The sequence below is a fragment of the Lycorma delicatula genome, chromosome 6 (genome assembly GCF_047948215.1).
Source record: "Lycorma delicatula isolate Av1 chromosome 6, ASM4794821v1, whole genome shotgun sequence".
In the NCBI taxonomy this organism is placed as follows: Eukaryota; Metazoa; Arthropoda; class Insecta; order Hemiptera; family Fulgoridae; genus Lycorma; species Lycorma delicatula.
Window position 1 is genome coordinate 94,485,955 of NC_134460.1, and position 17,744 is coordinate 94,503,698.

General features: G+C 30.0%; 1 protein-coding gene across 2 annotated transcripts in view; it reads left to right on the forward strand.

The window, feature by feature from the left end:
* YME1L (ATP-dependent zinc metalloprotease YME1L) overlaps positions 1-17,744 on the forward strand; it is a 61,157-nt gene that overhangs the window by 25,345 nt on the left and 18,068 nt on the right. For both annotated transcript variants that reach the window (XM_075368133.1, XM_075368134.1), the window contains 5 exons: positions 1,926-2,020; positions 5,463-5,553; positions 7,842-7,994; positions 10,545-10,677; positions 16,898-17,000. In XM_075368133.1, coding sequence (XP_075224248.1) covers positions 1,926-2,020; positions 5,463-5,553; positions 7,842-7,994; positions 10,545-10,677; positions 16,898-17,000 — 575 coding nt within the window. The remainder of the gene's footprint in view (positions 1-1,925; positions 2,021-5,462; positions 5,554-7,841; positions 7,995-10,544; positions 10,678-16,897; positions 17,001-17,744) is intronic.

Sequence of the window (17,744 nt, forward strand, 5' to 3'; positions counted from 1 at the left end):
CGTTGTCGGTTTAGGTTTTGATTTTATCCTTATTACAATGATTCTATCACTATGCGTTTTGAAATACTCCACTCTCCTCCCTATCTTCTTGTTCATCACGAAACCTACTCCTGCCTGCCCATTATTTGACGCTGAGTTAATTACTCTAAAATCACCTGACCAAAAGTCGCCTTCCTCTTCCCACCGAACCTCACTAATTCCTACTATATCCACATTTGTCCTACCCATTTCCTTTTTTAAATTTTCTAGCCTACCAACCTTTTTTAAGCTTCTAACATTCCACGCTCCGACTCGTAGAATGTTATTTTTTAATTTTCTGGTGACCCCTTCCTTAGTAGTTCCCCACCCGGAGATCCGAACGGGGGACTATTTTACCTCCGGAATATTTTACCAAGGAAGGCGCTTCCATTATTGGTATGTGAAAATGCAGAGAGCCACATTTTCTTGGAAAAAAAGCAGCTGTAGTTTTCCATTGCTTTCAGCTGCGCAGTACTCAGAGGACTGAGTGATGTTGATACGGCCGTTTAAGTCGTCCTGACTCACGCCCCTAACAACTACTGAAAGAGCTGCTGCCCTCTTTCAGGAATCATTCCTTAGTCTGGCTCTCAACAGATACCTCTCCGATATGGTTGCACCTTCGGTCCAGCTACTCTGTATCCCTGAGCACTCAAGCCCCCTCACCAACGGCAAGGTCTCATGATTCATAGAGGAGGAAAGTTAATATAAATCTATGAAAAGAATAGTAAATTGTTAGTGTAATTCTATAAAATAAATAATTAAAACAGAATCTATGCATAGTAAGTTTTGATATGTGCAATAGACCTGGTGACAGCTGGAATTTTTTTTTAGTTGTGGAATATATGTTTGTGTATATAAGACTACTTTTTTGCCAAAGATTTGGATGATGCAAAAATTGTTTAAAATTACCAATAATTTTGTATATAAAATATTTACATAAAACATGTAAAATTAGCATAAAAGAAAATGTATTTGAATTATTTTTCCTAGATATTGTAAACTTTGGATGTTCCCCGTTGTTAACAGATCTGTTAATAGATAATAAATGGAGAATTGAGTGAAAATACTCAGGGAATATAATAGTTTTATGAACAAACTTGTTAATCTTTAAACCTCTGTTCACTATATGGCTCTAAACTATTATTTTATAATAGTTTATTAGAGGATACCAATACTGAGTGAAAGTGTATGACTGTTGACCTACTGTAGCTGAATCTGATTGGTCGAAGTCTTAATTTAAATATTTTTAGTTAAAAATTAGAAATTTGATTATTTTTCTATCTTTGGTATATCCATTATTTTGATATTGAACATTTCTCATTGTCTGTAAATATTCATACGTACTACAAACTTCAGGTTTTACCAGAGAAGAAGCGAAGATCAGTTGTCATTTAATGATCTCTCTCATAACTGCATGTATTTGTAAAAAAGCAGTAATATCTATAAACTTATTTTGTCTTTTTTATTGTAAATGAACATATCATTTAAATAAGTGTGCCAGTGAGTTTTTGCACTATTGCCGTTTATATCAGAGAAGAAGTCAAGATTTCTTTCCTGAAGTTAAAAGACATGTACATTGACTATGTACATGCAAAAAAGTTGATAAATGAAGTTCTTCAATTCTATATATTTCAAGAAGATGGAAATCACAGACAACATTACTCATGACTCTAATCAACTAGTATTCTTCATCTGTAATTGCCACATTCATTAATCTGATTTTATCCTCTATCAAAAAAATATTAGTTTCAAAATTTAAGTAAAGATCATAATTAATGAATTTGTTGCAGTGAAATTGATAGCAAATTTAAATTGCTTAGATATTTTGAACTGATAGAGTTTAAAATCTATTATAGTATTTCTGTTTTGTTGTTATTTAATTACTTTTTGCAGTTGAATTGTTCCAGCATCTGCAAGCGGAACAGTCTTTCGAATCCAGATCGGAAATCAAGTGGAGGTGGATCCAGAAGAGATCAGCGTGACTTTTAATGATGTTAAAGGGGTAATTAATATATATTATTTATTATGCTTTCCTTCAAATTACATTTTATTTATTTAAAAAATATGAAAGTTTGTATAAGATGAATGTAAATAACCCACTTGATTTATTTTAATAGTTAGTCAAATACATTTTTTTTTTTTACATGTGCATAACTTTTGACAGAGTAGAGAAATTATCTGGGAAATCATTTTCTCTCTCAGTTTCTGTGATCATGAGAAACTTTCTAATTTGTTCGGTTAGTAATTTAAAGATTATTATTTTAAATTTGTTAGATTAGTAATTATCAAAAATGTGTGAAAGGATATAGAAATCTGTTAATTATGCCTGATACTTAAATTAGAAAGATTTTCATGAATGGAAGTACATCAAAGACTATTAAAATTTACATAAATTCACTGGACTGTAGATAGATTTTGAAGCAAGATAGATTATAATAATAAACAGATTATATCCAATAAGATTATACTTAACCATATTCTGTCACACAAAATATATAAGGTACTGTAGATGCCAGAGGCTATCCAGATAGTAGGTTCTAAATGGTGTTAAAAAAATTAAGAATATTTCATGTAAAATTTTTTTGCCTTTTTAAGTACAAATCGTACTACATTGTTGAGACACTTACAATTGGGGAATCAGAGGTTGTATTACTTTGTCATATAATGATACCACCTCTAACGCAAGCCACCTATTAACTTGTTTGACCTCATTAACACTGTAGAATTGTCAGTCAGTTAGGATATCATAGAATCAATCATTGAAATTTTCTCCATAAACATTGCAAATCTGATTGTGAATATCAAGCGGTTTAATTTGCTTGAAATTTAAGAAAATGATCATGTACAAATTTCACATACCGTAGGTGTCTCTTTTCTGAAACATTATAGACACATTCTAAGAAGTGGTGCAGACTAGATTAAGTTTAGTGTCGATCCCTTCTGAACATATTGGACAGTTAATTAAAACACAAAAAGTTGTTAATAAAGACATTTTAATCTGCAATTAACGTTATTTAAGAAAAGTTTTATAAAGTTAATAAAGACAAAGCAAGAATAATTTCTCTTACAGTAATCAATTTGTAAATACTTACTTATTTAGTTTTTATTTTTCCCATACTTTTCAATGCAGGTAGATAAGCATAAGATTAGTCTCATAAGTGTAAGAAATCAGCTTTTTTTTCATTTTCTAAACACTTTTATATATCCTCCACATGTTTACTTCAAACATTTTTTTTTGGTTGTTTTGTTGGTAAAAGCTGAAATCTTAGTAAAAGAGAAGATATAACAGTTTTTATTCAAATGTTCAGAGAAGCAATTCTCAGAATTATCTCTTGATTTCTTTTCAAAAGAAATTGAGAATGTAGGAGATAATGGCTAAATTTACAATAAAGAAGAGATAAGTAAAATGTGGCATTTAATAAAAACTTCAGATACAGATTTGTATTAATGTACTTAACTTATATTCAATAATAGAAATCTTTTCCACTATCAGGCAGTAGTTATAAAAATACAGTTTGCATTCAATAATGCAAACTTTATTGCATTATTGTAGGTGTCTCCAACAATTCTACTCTCACTCTGTCATAAATTCATTTTTATTCCCATTCTTTTGACAATTTTTTTAAAATAAATATTTTTACCGTTCAGTGGAATGCACACTTACAAATGTTTGATATTTTCAAATTGATACCTACTCATTATTAAATTTAATGTACCATAACAATACAATTATGGTGATGTTTTTGGTAAAATAATACATAGCACTTTAGAATTCTTGTCTTAACAATAAAATTATGAATGTTCAAAGTTAATCAAGTAAATATTAAAAAGTTGAAATGGTTAAAATAATTCTAAAAAGTTAATGCACAAAAACTACTTTGCTGTGTGTGCGTGCACGCATGTGCATGTGTGTGTGTGTGGTGTGCGTGCATGTTCACTCATGGGCATGTAAAGACTAATGTTAGAAAATAAAAAAGAGAAATGGAATTAAAAAAAAAAAATTAATAACTGGAGCTGGTAATTGTACTATTGAATTTTATATGATAAATGATTTCAATTAAAAGACACGCTTACATTTTCACTAATAGAAAATGCCACTGATTAACAAAAAAGTTTCAAAAAGTTTTTTTAAAACAATATATTTTTTTATATATGTTATTACAATACATTCAAAGCAGAATATGATTTAATAGTGCATTAAATATGTACCATATTTACTTTCTGCTGTCATGTACTTCATTATTACACACATCTTTAAATGAATCATAAGGGAGGATACATCCCTATTATTAAAATATTAAAAGTATTTTAAATGTTTTTAAAATCAAGAGCAGCAAGCATGCATTTTGATTTTTCAGTTAAAACTAATAGACAATGAATTTTAATTTAGAACAAGAAGTTTGTTTTTCTCCAATATTTGAAAAATGTTTAAGAAACTTTACATTCATGTAATTTAGTTGTTTGAAATTTCTTTTGATCAGATAGAGGTAGTAATGCACTACAAAAGTTAATAAAAACAAGAAAAAATTAAGACCATGAAAAGTGACTAAAATTAGAATATTCTAATCTAGTGTTTGAAAAGTCTGGAAATACTTTCATTTTATAAAGTGAATATAAGTAGACAATAGAGAAGCAGATAAATACTAAATTCAAAAATACTATTTTGTGGTAAGTTTGAGATATCTGCTTCATCTTTAAATTAAAAATTATTGTAATAAATTATTTTCATATAATACATCTCATTTTTTACAACTGTATGTTTTTAACAAACTAACTCAGTTGCTTAGAAGATAAAAATGGTTTACGATTTTAACAGACTACTTATCAGCAGATATGAAAACATACATTGCATATGTATCAAATGAATTTAACTGTAACCCTGGTAATAAATAATGAGGCTATAATGATCTGCCAAACAAACTGTAATGCAATTTATTATAATAACTAAACTAGCTAAATTAGACAGTAATTTGGAAACTTTTGATAATTGTAGCAGGATCATCATCATTTCAAGTCTTCTTTCATTAATATTAAACATATTAATCAGTTACTAAATGAAAGTTACTAAATGAAATTTTGTAGGCACTAAAAGTATGTATTAAATATAAAAGTCCAATTAATTAAAAGAAAACTGTTGTCCTTCCAAGGTTTTAAAGGTATATCTTTAAAACTTATTTTTATTGATAAATGTGACTTGTAATTTGTATAGTAATATATTTTGGTTATTGAAGAATTAAAATTTTTCTGCCTTAAATTCTGCTTTAAATTATGATCAGATATTTCTGTTATTCCTCATAGTGTATTTCCTAACTAGTTTTAACCTGGTAAAGATTAACTTTTAAAAGCTAGCAAATACAGAATTGTATTATTTACTAACTATAAATATTAAAGAAACTTATTAATAGAATTTTAATTAAATTGTTTCTTCTTGTTTGTCTTATTAGGCTGATGAAGCTAAACAAGAACTAAAGGATGTTGTTGAATTTCTTAAAAATCCAGAAAAATTTTCAGCACTTGGTGGAAAATTACCAAAAGGTAACGTTTTAATCAGTTTTTCATGAATCTGAATAGAATCCTTGATTTTCAAGCAAGTTGGTTCACAGGAATCGAGAACCGGTTCAAGGAAATTGATTCATAAGAAGAATAGAGCCAAAAAACAAGGTCTTTGGGTGCATTTTCAGTTTTTTTTTGTTCTACTGGGCACAATTATTTTACATTTCTTTCTAGAATTTCCAAAGCAGATTCCAAAGAATTTAAAGAAATCGCAAGTTCAGTTAGATTTTATAAGGAGTTGGGGTGAGGGGCAGAAGGACCAACTTTTCTTTAAGTTCGTTTTGGGGGTCTCCTGAACACAATTCTACAATGTTTTTATTTACATATGTATGTGTAAGATTCCTTTGTCCACTACTGGAGCAAATCTTAATCAATCTTGATGAATAGAGTCCTATTGATTTACAAGCAGATTAGTTCACAGAAACCAGAGGTAAAACCAAAAAAAACAGGGTCTTTGGGTACATTATCAGCTTTTTCATTAAACTGGGCTCAATTTTTAATCAGTTTTGATGAAACTTGGGAGGAGGATATAAACTTAAGTAGAAATAGAACCCTATTAATTTTCAAGCAAATTGTTTTACAGGAACCAGAGTTAGAGGCAAAAAATGAGTTTTTGGGTACGTTTTGCAAGGTTAATTAAAACTGGAATTCTGCCCTTTTGATGCATTGTGACAGAGTTTTTCTGCAATCTTTTTTTTTTAAGAACAAGAAAAAATTGTTTTCAATGTAATTCAATGAAATTTTCAAAAATTAACTTGCAAAGAAAACTGTATTTTAAGATGTCCATATACATACATATATATAAAATATTAATTTTTTCATATATTTTTGCTTGAAATAAATTTTTTTTAATATAATTTAACTGAGTTATTCAAACTAATATGTGTTTTTTTTTAATCTATACATATTTCTGTGCATATGTATTAAATTTCGTAAACATAGATATGAAATAAATTATTAATTTATTTATTTATTCGAGTCAGTTGTAATTGGTAAATTTTTAATGTAATTTTTTGGATTAATGATTATAAAACAATAAGAGTTATTTGATTGTAATATATCCTCAGTACTTTGTAATTTTATGTTAGTTTGATTATTTTCCTGATGGCATTTTTGAATAGGTCTCTGTGTGTGTGTGTGTGTGTGTGTGTGTGTGTGTGTGTGTGTGTGTGTGTGTGTGTGTGTGTGTGTGTGTGTGTATGTGTGTGTGTGTGTGTGTGTGTGTGTGTGTGTTTTGGCACATATGCATATTAACATACAAATGTAAAAAAAATGTTCTTTCTTATACTAGCAAACAATATGATAATGTTATCAGATATTTTGTTATTTCTTAAGCCATGCGACAGTATTTAAGTATTTAATAATGATTTGTTTTATCTCTTTATGTTGTTTGGTGTATGCCAGATGGTAATTTTATTGTTTTAATTTAGATTTTTACTATTGTTATTTAATTGTAGTTTTATTTTGCCTTTATAATAAGGGATAGACACTTTATATATATGCTATAGTGTGTGAGGAATATCTTTGCCTGTAATATTGAACATTTTAATTGTTATTTTTATGTGTTTTATATTACTGTTATTTAATTTTTAAGTTTTATTTTACCTTGTGCATAAGGTGTGGGCGTCTTACACCCATGGTTTAATATGTGTGGTATATTACTGTCCATGATACTTTGTGTTTATATTTTTAAATTAAATTGTGTATTATAACATTGTATCTGGGCACTAATAATGACTCCTTGTATTACACCAAAAAAAAAGTATATTTGAATGTATAATGTTGTGCATCATACATCAATCTTGCCAGGTGGAGGCTTGGATCATCTATCTTGGTTAAGTTGTATATATATATATATATATATATATATATATATATATATATATATATATATATATATATATATATATTTTACAAAAATAAAAAAATATATATGATGTTTTACAGATTTACCTAAACCAGAAATATAAATGCAATTTATCTCACGAATACGTATATTAATAATTGAATGGCAGAAAACATAAATTTAATTATTGTACGTCATAATATTCTACATTTAATCTATCTACTTGTAGCTTATTACTCAAACAGTTGTAGTTTATAATAAATCAGTTCAATTATGCATAACATTTTATTTTATTTCAGGTATATTCCTTTTCTTAGAGATTCCATTTTTTATTTTTACTTGTAGAACAGAAAAGTAATCAAACATGCAATATTATTTAAAGAATTGCAGTAATATTAAAAGATGAATTATTGCTTGATTTCAGGGGTTCTTCTTGTTGGCCCTCCTGGCACTGGAAAAACACTGTTGGCAAGAGCAGTCGCTGGTGAGGCTGGTGTACCATTCTTTCATGCTGCAGGACCTGAGTTTGATGAAATCCTAGTGGGCCAAGGAGCTCGAAGAGTTCGTGATTTATTCAGTAAGTATGGTATAGTTGGTTTATCTTTTAAATTTTGTGCAGGCTAGTTAGATATAACTTGGGCAATCGGAAAATAAAGCTTACAATTCAAAGATGCTGACCCAGCTTCTAAAAAAGCAGTTAATAATTCTTTCTTTCTGGTTGTATATTCCACAGTAATATCTTAGTAGAACAGTATTGAATATAAAACTAAATCCCTCTTAAAAATCGATTTTAAATTCAACGCAGATCTTCTGTAAATTTTATATAGTAGTTTTACCAGTACAATAATATCTTGAGTGATAAAGCCAATTACTATAATATATTTGGGGTCTGTATATTACAATATTACCTGTAATTTGTTAAAAATTTGTTAGAAAGTTAATGGAAAATGGCTCTTAATTGAAAAGTCATAGAACAGTTATTATAAACTGATGAGGTCATTCTGTGTTAAATCAACAAGGCCTACAAGCTGACCAACTGGGATTTTCATGAAATTTGGTTTGAACTAACTGTTGATTATGAGTAATGAGAAAATACTGAATTTCAGATCTATCATAAACTGTTTCAGTTTAAGCCCTTCAAATATGCTGGAAAATGGCAAATTTTGACTTGCAGCAGTAGAGTTACTTCAACCCATCAAGTTTGTCTAGTTGTGAACATGTCTTTGCAAATCAACTGATTTTGAAGTCGAGAGTTACAGTGTTCAAGTTGTAGTTACTTTTATACGATTTTTTTACTAGAGCGTGGATACTGGTGTCTTTGGTGGTTGGGTTTCAATTCACACATCTCAGTAATGATCAGTCTTAGACTGTACAGATTTCTTTTCACTTACACTCATACATATCATCCTCATCCATCCTCTGAAGTAATACCTGATGGTGATTCCAGGAGGCTAAATAGGAAAAAGGAAGGAAGTAGAACTAGGTAAATGTAACTTTGTTATTTATTCAGGTAGAATGATAAACTTGGTCTCATTTTAAAGCTTATTTGATGCTTCTTCATATGATGTACAACAAGCCTATGGTTATAACAGTTTTGATTTCAAGGTCACCACATTTGACCTTGAATTTAAGGAAAAACTGGTCAATTTTTAATAAAAAATATACATTATTTGTCGTTGTACTATGAAGCAGTTGAAAGAATTTGAAACTGAGACTGCTTTTGAATCAGGAGGTAAAAAATAAAATGTGTATCAATATTTTAGCAAAATTTACTTTTTCTAAAAATTTCTAATGCAAATGATTATTAATTGCAATGAATATTAAGTCAAAATGAGGTTGAAAATCATAACAATTTATTCTTAAAAGTGAAATTAAGTTAATAATTATAAGTAAAATAATAAATCTCATACATTTTTAAATAATCTAAAAACTCAAGTGTAAAACATAATTATGTATAAAATATAATTCTCAAGACTCACTTCTCCTAATATAAGAAGCTGTAATAATATAAATAATAATTGTACAACTAAAATTAAACTACAATAATGCATGTCTTTAAATAATTACTGCAGGTATGGCGTTTATGACTTTGATATTTTGAGTCGTAAAATCTTACACAATATACAAAAAGAAAGGCAAATCAATAAAAATTTTAAATAAATATTGTAATTTGTATTAATTTTAAGAGTAGTCTGATAAAATATATCAACAACTCTTATTTATTGATTAATGTTAATGTACTGATAAATTTTTCAAAGTAATGTTTTTAATAAAAACAATTTTTTAATTATAATGATTTAATAAATATAATCTGATATTTTCATTGGCTTTCAGTTATTGATAGTTAAGAATTATTCCAATAACATTAGTCTTAAGTTAAATTTTAAACGAGTGTTTATTTGCTTATTTGAAATTCCTGATTATTTTGCTGTCAGTCTTTCATTTGCCTAAGTAGTTTCCTTTTCAGGTAATGTATGTATATCTTCCAGAAGCCAACCACCAAGCACTATTATAAATGTACATGACAAAATCTTTTATATCAGAAATTTCAGGAAAACCAACTTCTGTTTCATGCAAAACTTTATGTTGTTCATATCCTTCATTTTCAGAAATAATTTTTGTTTTAAGATATCCTTTCCTATAGGTATAAAAGCATGCAACTTTTGAGTACCTGTGATTGCCATTGCTTTTGCTAAATGAGTTGCTAAATACTTTTCTTCTTTCTGATTTTCTTCATATGAAAGAAATATGAAATTGATACTTTTAATATTTGACCGATAAAAATAATCCACAGTCTGTATTACCTACCACAAGTCAATAATTGCCATTTTCCAGCAAAATTGAAGAGCTCTAAAAACAAAATAGTTAATCATAGAGATTTGAAATTCAGTATTTTCTCATAACTCTATTGTCAGTTAATTCATGCCAAATTTCACGAAAATTCCAGTCGGTCGGGTTGTGAATAGCAGCATCCACCTTGTTGATTTGACATGGAATGAATTGATGGTAGAATAAATAGAAGAAATTCAAGGTTTAATTAATTAATGGATTCCTACATATTGTGTTTAAGTAATGCAGATTTTTGTTATGCTAACTTATTTATATTATTTCTTTTTTTTTTATAAAGAGTCTGCAAAAGACAGAGCACCATGTGTCATATTTATTGATGAAATTGATTCAGTTGGAGCTAAGCGTACAAACTCTGTTTTACACCCGTATGCAAATCAAACCATCAATCAACTTCTCTCTGAAATGGATGGGTATGATTTTTCTTTAATTTAAATGTATGTTATTAACAGTTTTTATACTCATTAGTTTGCTGTTGTATTTGTTTGATAGGCAGTTCGTTTGAGCTGTAATCTAGAACCGAGATCTGAGGGGGATACTGAAATTCATTGTAAACAAAGACACTAATAATAAAAAATTTTACTGAAAAAAGTTGTGGAAAATGAATTTTTTCTAAAAAAAATTTCATACCTGAATGGATTTGTCTAAATCAGGTTATGTGCATTCAGACATTAAGTTACTGTATGGCTACAAACGATTTCTGAAGTTGTGTAATGGCTAATTAGCAACCTACCTCAGCTAGATATAATAGAAGAGATATTTCATTTTGATATAGAGCATACTTTACAAGCAGGGGTATCTGATTTCACACAGCTGTTGGTTCACTTGCTACCATTATTTACTTACAGAAGCTGTAATATTATTCCTCAAAAACAACAAACGGTTATAAAATAAGATTTTCCTTAACTTCTATTATCCATGGGAAGGATCATTTAGTCAACATTTAAAAAAATTGTTCCAATTTTACATGGAATATAATTTTTTCACTTGACATGTTTGAAAAATGAATTTTGTGTAAGTAAATTTTAAAAAAGTGTTTTGCAGGCCCAGACTCCCTTGAAATATTCAATGATTAAAATTATCTATGCTTTGTTGTACAGTTGAAGTTATTTAGTTGAAATTTTAATATGAGAGTTTCATTAAAGTTGGGTACACTGTTAAATCCAGAAAATTATCTAGTAAATGATATAAATGGGTTTGTTGCATCAATTTTTTTCTAATATTAACTTATGAAAAGACTGCTAAAAATGTATTTGCAAAACTTTAATTTTACGTGTATAGTTGTAATTGTATAAGTATTAATCTTGTACTAAATTCAAGCCCTATCAGATTTTCATAAACTGCCTGGGAAACCAAAAAAAGGTCTGGGCCTCTTCAAAACCACAGAGTTTTTTTTACTTGTTTTCAAAGATAAAACCTTAAAAATGAAGCTCAGAATATCATATTAATCCAATTCTCATTTATAGAAAGGAGATTAAGGAATTTTGAAAAGTTAACTAAGGGGGAGTAGAGCTCTTACTTAAAAAAATAACACAAAATTATTTTACTGCTTTCTGGATTGAGTATCTTAATGACCGTTCTTTTTTAATTAAAGGGTCTAGAGACACTAGAAGGCAGTGGGTCCAGAACCCGTAAACATCGTGGAGTTTGAGTATATTATTTTTTGGTTAGGTAGAAAAAATTATGAAAAAGAACATTCCTTACTTGTTTTTTTAAATGGAAGGAGCTTGGGATCTCAAAATAATTATATGACACTGTTGTATGTTTGTCATTGCCCCGACGGGGAGTCTTATTCTTTGATTTTGCTGATTGGTGTCCCCACCACCCTAGTCCGTGTAACTTTTCTTTATACTATACACCAAGCTGCTGAATGCTTTACACCATATACAACACCAAAAACACTTTGTAAATTACAACATAAACTCGTACACAGCAATACAACAAAATCTGACAGTGTCCCTTCTTATACTTACATTCAGTAGTGTTGCGACACCTTACCCAAGCTGAAAACTATCATGCCAATGGGGTGGGTAGCTGTACAGATTGAGTCTTGAATAATGTCCTCTAGTTATCTGGGCAAACCCAGTTGTATATAACTCTAACCTCTGTACGCGTTGGCTCTGCAAAGATGGTCCTGTACTTATGGGACCCAAATTACTAGTCATCCAAAATGTCTTATGATGGTTGGTGGAAAGACTGTCAATGGTTTACCAAAAACCACTATAGTTGGTACACCACCAAATAAAATTCCTGCTGCATCAGCAAATTACCAAGATCCCCATGAAGAGATCTATTAAAAAATCATCACTTGTAACAGTATCTCAGGCCTCCCAGGCTTTCAAATCCCTACCACCATCTAGAGATCTCTTCAGGAGAATAGTGGGGAATGAAGTGCTCAAAGAAGCAAAGCATTTCCTAACAATTATAAGTACAAATATTATCCATTGGAATGTTTGCAATCTTCATTCTCGCCATGATGATATTGAAATCCTACTAAAAGAAGAAAGTCCATTAAGTTGTGTCTGCAGGAAAATCACTTCCGTTCCCAGGATGAAGTGTCTTTTCACAGTTACGTCTGCAAGTGATGCAATCATCAAACTGAGGGAAGAGAACATGAATGTATGGAAGCCATTTTCCTGACGGAAGCCATATTTTCCATGCAGATTCCACCGCCTACAAACATCCTGGCAGTAGCAGTGAAGGTATTATTGGTACCATTTAAAATTAATATCTGCAATGGGTACCTTCCTTCCCAAATTCTGATGTCCAATCTGTTTTTGTAGATTACTTTGTCCTGCCTTATAATTGAAGATTTCAATGCCCATCATTATTTGTGGGGCTCATCGTCATGTTCTTTTCGAACTGAGAAGAACTTGATCAACTGAAGCAGAACTTGGATCTTTGCTTGTTGAAAGATAGGTCTTACTCATTTGTCTTCTTCTTTAGGTACATTTTCATGTATCAATCTGTCCTTGTGTTCAGCATTCCTACTTCCATGTCTTACCTGGCGCTTGTCCAAAAAATTCTTTGGAAATGATCACAGACCATTTTTTATCTCAGTCAGAAATATTTGTCTCTGAGTTGCCCACACAGGTGAGTGGTTGGTAAAACAGATTGGATAGGATACAAAATATCCTTTGACTAAATGATAGGAGTGGTCGTATGATTCACCAACTAGTAGTGTTTACAAATCTGATATTTGAAAGTGCAAGGAAATTTATGCATCTGACATCTGAAAAGCCAAATTGGCTTGTTGTCTCTTGGTGGGACAAAGATTGCCGAAGTTCACTAAGGGATTGGTGCTACAGGCCTTTATATAATTCCAATGAAAGGCCTACGACAGAATTGCTCTGCACCTTTAGCTGCTGCATGCCATCGAGTGTTTTAGAGTGCTAAAAGAAAATCATGGTCAAATTATGTTGATACCATTTCTTAGACAACTCTGTCATCGGTTGTGTGGAGAAAGGTTCGGGTCATGTGCGGATTAGGACAGTCTCCTCTTCTGATTGGACTGGAAAACAGCGGCATCCTCGTCACCTTGCCAGTTGACGTGGTGAACATGTTTGGAAATACGTTGATGTTAGTTTACCTTACATTGTCATATTGTCCTTAGTTATGAAATATAATGTGTTCATTAATTGTAGATGGTTTTTAAATTTACATTGCTTGTAGAACTTTGTCTACTGCCAAGTGGCTGCTCCAAAACATAATAACCCATTTAGAATTGTAGTGTAAAACAACTGGATTCACCTTTTCCCCAGAGAAAACAAAATGCATTTGCTTTTCCTTGTTAAGGAAATAGATTGACTCACAACTGTTTTTTATATGGCGAACCAGTTGAACCATGCACGAAGATTAGATTTCTAGGGTTGTGGTTTGACAAATGACTGATGTGGGTAACACATTTAAAGAAGCTTAAGGTAAAATGTCTAAAAATGCCTAACATGCTCAGAGTTATATCTAATACTCGTTGAGATTGAGTTCAGGAGCTGATTGAGTGTGCATATTACCCTTCTTCCGAGCTCTGGTCCATTATGACTGCATGGCTTATTCATCCACATGGCCACTGTGCTCTTAGGGTGTTGTTCAATGTAGGTCATCATTCATTTTTCAGTCTTACTAGTGGTGTGTTTCATTCAAGCCCCATGGTAAAAGTCTTCTAGTGGACAGTGGTGAGCCATCTTTTTGGTATAGATGAAACCAAATGATCTAATCCTATATTGCTTGCATTAAAACGCAACCAAATCATCCAACCTTTGACGCTGTTTTCTCTAAACTGCACGTTAATCGATATCAGGAACAACTGAGATCTACTGCTCCACTAGGCATCAGAGCTCACTGCCTATTTTTATCTCTCAAATACAATTACCTCCAGTTCTTACTATTACTCAGTGTTACAACCCCCCCCCCCCAAATTACAAAAGCAGAAATAACCATTAAAAGAAGTTTATTATTTGCCATTTGTAAATAGGGCACACTAGACTCCCTCATGGACATAACACAGATGCACCCGTTTGTGTTCGCTGAAACTAATGGTAACCACATCCATATGGACTGTCTGTCATGCATCATTGCATTGGAAATTTAAATTAGGGGCTAACATCCAAAATATATAAGGGAACAATATGATGATTGTATCAAGTTTATTGTTATTACTTAAGGCTGTGCATTTGTATTTGAATATTTAATCATTTTTGTAGTGTGTTTCTTATTATTTTAAAATGTAATTAAGATCTTTATTAAATGTAATTAATCTGCAGTATTAGTTTTGAGTTTTATTTTACCTTCTTGACTCTTGTTTTAATAAATTTTTATTATATGTATTAATTTTACATCTTATAAGTTTTTATTATTTTGGAGTTGTTTTACCCTTTTATAATTAAAATTCCAGGCGATGATAACGCCCAGGCGTTTTTCACCCACAAACAGAAAAAAAAAGATCTTTACTAGTTTCCTTGATATTGTGTTTTTTATTCTATAGTGTTTTTCATATATTTATGGCATTTAGCATTTGCCAGATTGTAATTTTGTTATTTTAAGTTAGATTTTAATATTGTACTTCATTTTGGTTTTATTTTGTCTTTAGCATACGACATAGGCACTGTACATGTGTGCTGTACTGTATGAGGAATATTTTTTGTTATGATATTATGCATTTTTATTGTTGATTTTGTTTTATATTACTGTTAATTAATTTTTAGATTTGATGTTGTTCAGTTACATTATTTTGTATAGTAATATTGTGTCCAGGCACTGAAAAACGTCATCCAGTTAAGAACACTGTCACCATGTAGCTCTTCATGCAGGAATACCATCCAGAGGAAGTTGTTTATTTGTTGTTTGCGGTCATGGACATCTCATAAATCAGACCAATGCACTCGTTTGTGTTTGCTGTAACTGCTAGCTAGTGGTACACCACATCCTTTGGACTTTTGTCTGATATATATGGCATTGCATCGAAAGTTTAGACAAGGGGCTAATATCTGAAATAACTTTGGGAACAATACAAATATGTTATCAAATATCTTACAATTTCTTAATGGCATGTTAAGAAATTTGTATTCAAATATTTGATTATTGATATGTTTTTGTCTATGCCATTTGGCATATGCCAGATGGTAAATTTGTAACTTTAAATTAGATTTTTAATGATATATTTTACGTGGCTTTATTTTGCCTTTAGCATATGATATAGGTTTTTACATCTATGCTGTGTTTTTATATTACTGTTGCTTAATTTTTAATATTTAATTGTTTACTATATTAATATTTTGTCTGAACATATTAATATTTTAATAACAACACTTTGTTGTGCAACCTGGAAAAAGACATTGAGAAAACACATTTAATAAAAGAACAGTTAAAAATCGTGTAATATTAAAAATTGTATTAAGTAGTGATAAGGGGAATTCAGGGTGATTTGTGGGAGCTTACACTACCAAAACTGTTGATCCTTCTGGACTCAAAAAATTTATCAAGGTAGAGCAGAGATAAATAATTCTCTCCAGAAAGACTATGTAAATAAATGTTTTATGGTTTTATATATATAATGATATCATGAAGTGAGTATTAGGGAGGTAAATTTAGACAGTGAAGAAATGAAATTCTTATAGTCTGGCCTGTAATTTTTTGATAAAGACTTTTGTGGATCTGAGATTATCCCACCAAACTAAATATATTTACACAACAATTTAGATGACTGCTGCGCAGTAACAATGTTATTAGTGTGACTTATAGCTAAGCTGAAGGTCCCTGGATTCGTAGTAGAGGCCTGGATTTTCATGTAAAGATAATATTGCCCTTTTAAGAGCTTTCAATAAAAAAAATTCTATATTTTCCTTTACATACATTTTCATACATTTTTTAGCTTTTTAAGTAAAATGTTATGAAAGAATGAACTTCTCAGTATTTTGCATAATTTTAAATTTGAAGTGCCTTGTTTGATAGGAGCATTGTGTCTAATGATCATTATATAATGGTTGTTAATTGGACCATCGTCATTTAGACAGGCTTGTTGAATCTCATTTTACGTTTTGATTACTTTTACTGAATTACTACAATTTCTAGTTTTTATTTTCATCTGTATACTTAAATTTGTATAAAATTTGTTGATTTCACTTAATTATTTTTTAGATTTCATCAAAATGAAGGTGTTATAGTGTTGGGTGCTACGAATCGTCGGGATGATCTTGATAAAGCTTTACTGAGGCCTGGCAGATTTGATATTGAAGTCAATGTAAGTACTGCATGCACTATAGTGCAATTTTACATTACTGAGATCTGACAAACTGTATCTACTGCAGTAAAAATCTAACACTATTAGTATAAAAGTTTTCGATGTTGGAAATGTTTTTATCCTCTGCCACAGAATTGATTAGTATTTCACATAAGATTGTTTGTGGCTGCCTTTTTATTTCCTTGAAGGTTATTGTATGTGGTTGAGCATTCTCAAATTGAGCAACACCAAATCAAAAGATATATTCTTGATCTGGTGAGAAAAATTGATTGTATTGTGTTAGGAAAATATTTCTACAGCATGGCACAGATTTTGTCCGTTAAGAGGAAATAAGGTTCATCAAACATTTTCATGTGATGTGTCAGTTAAAAGAGCTTATGAAATAAAATTTCAAATATGTATTAGTAAAGAAATTATTAATATTGTTAAAGAGTTTTATGTAGTATTACAAAATGAAGGATAGACCTTAATGAAGAACATATTCTTTTTCAAACTTGCTTATATTATCAACTAATCTCAAATCTCAGAAAATGAGCATCATCATATTTAGTTTAAATGCTATATTAACACTTTTAATAATAAAATAAAAAAATATATATATCACATGTTCACAGTTTTCTACAAGGATATTAAGAAACTAACAAAGGAAAAATTTGTTATAAAAACAATTTGTTACTCTTAATACATAAAATAAAATAAATAATAATAAATGTATAATATCAAAAATATTAATTCAAATAAAAA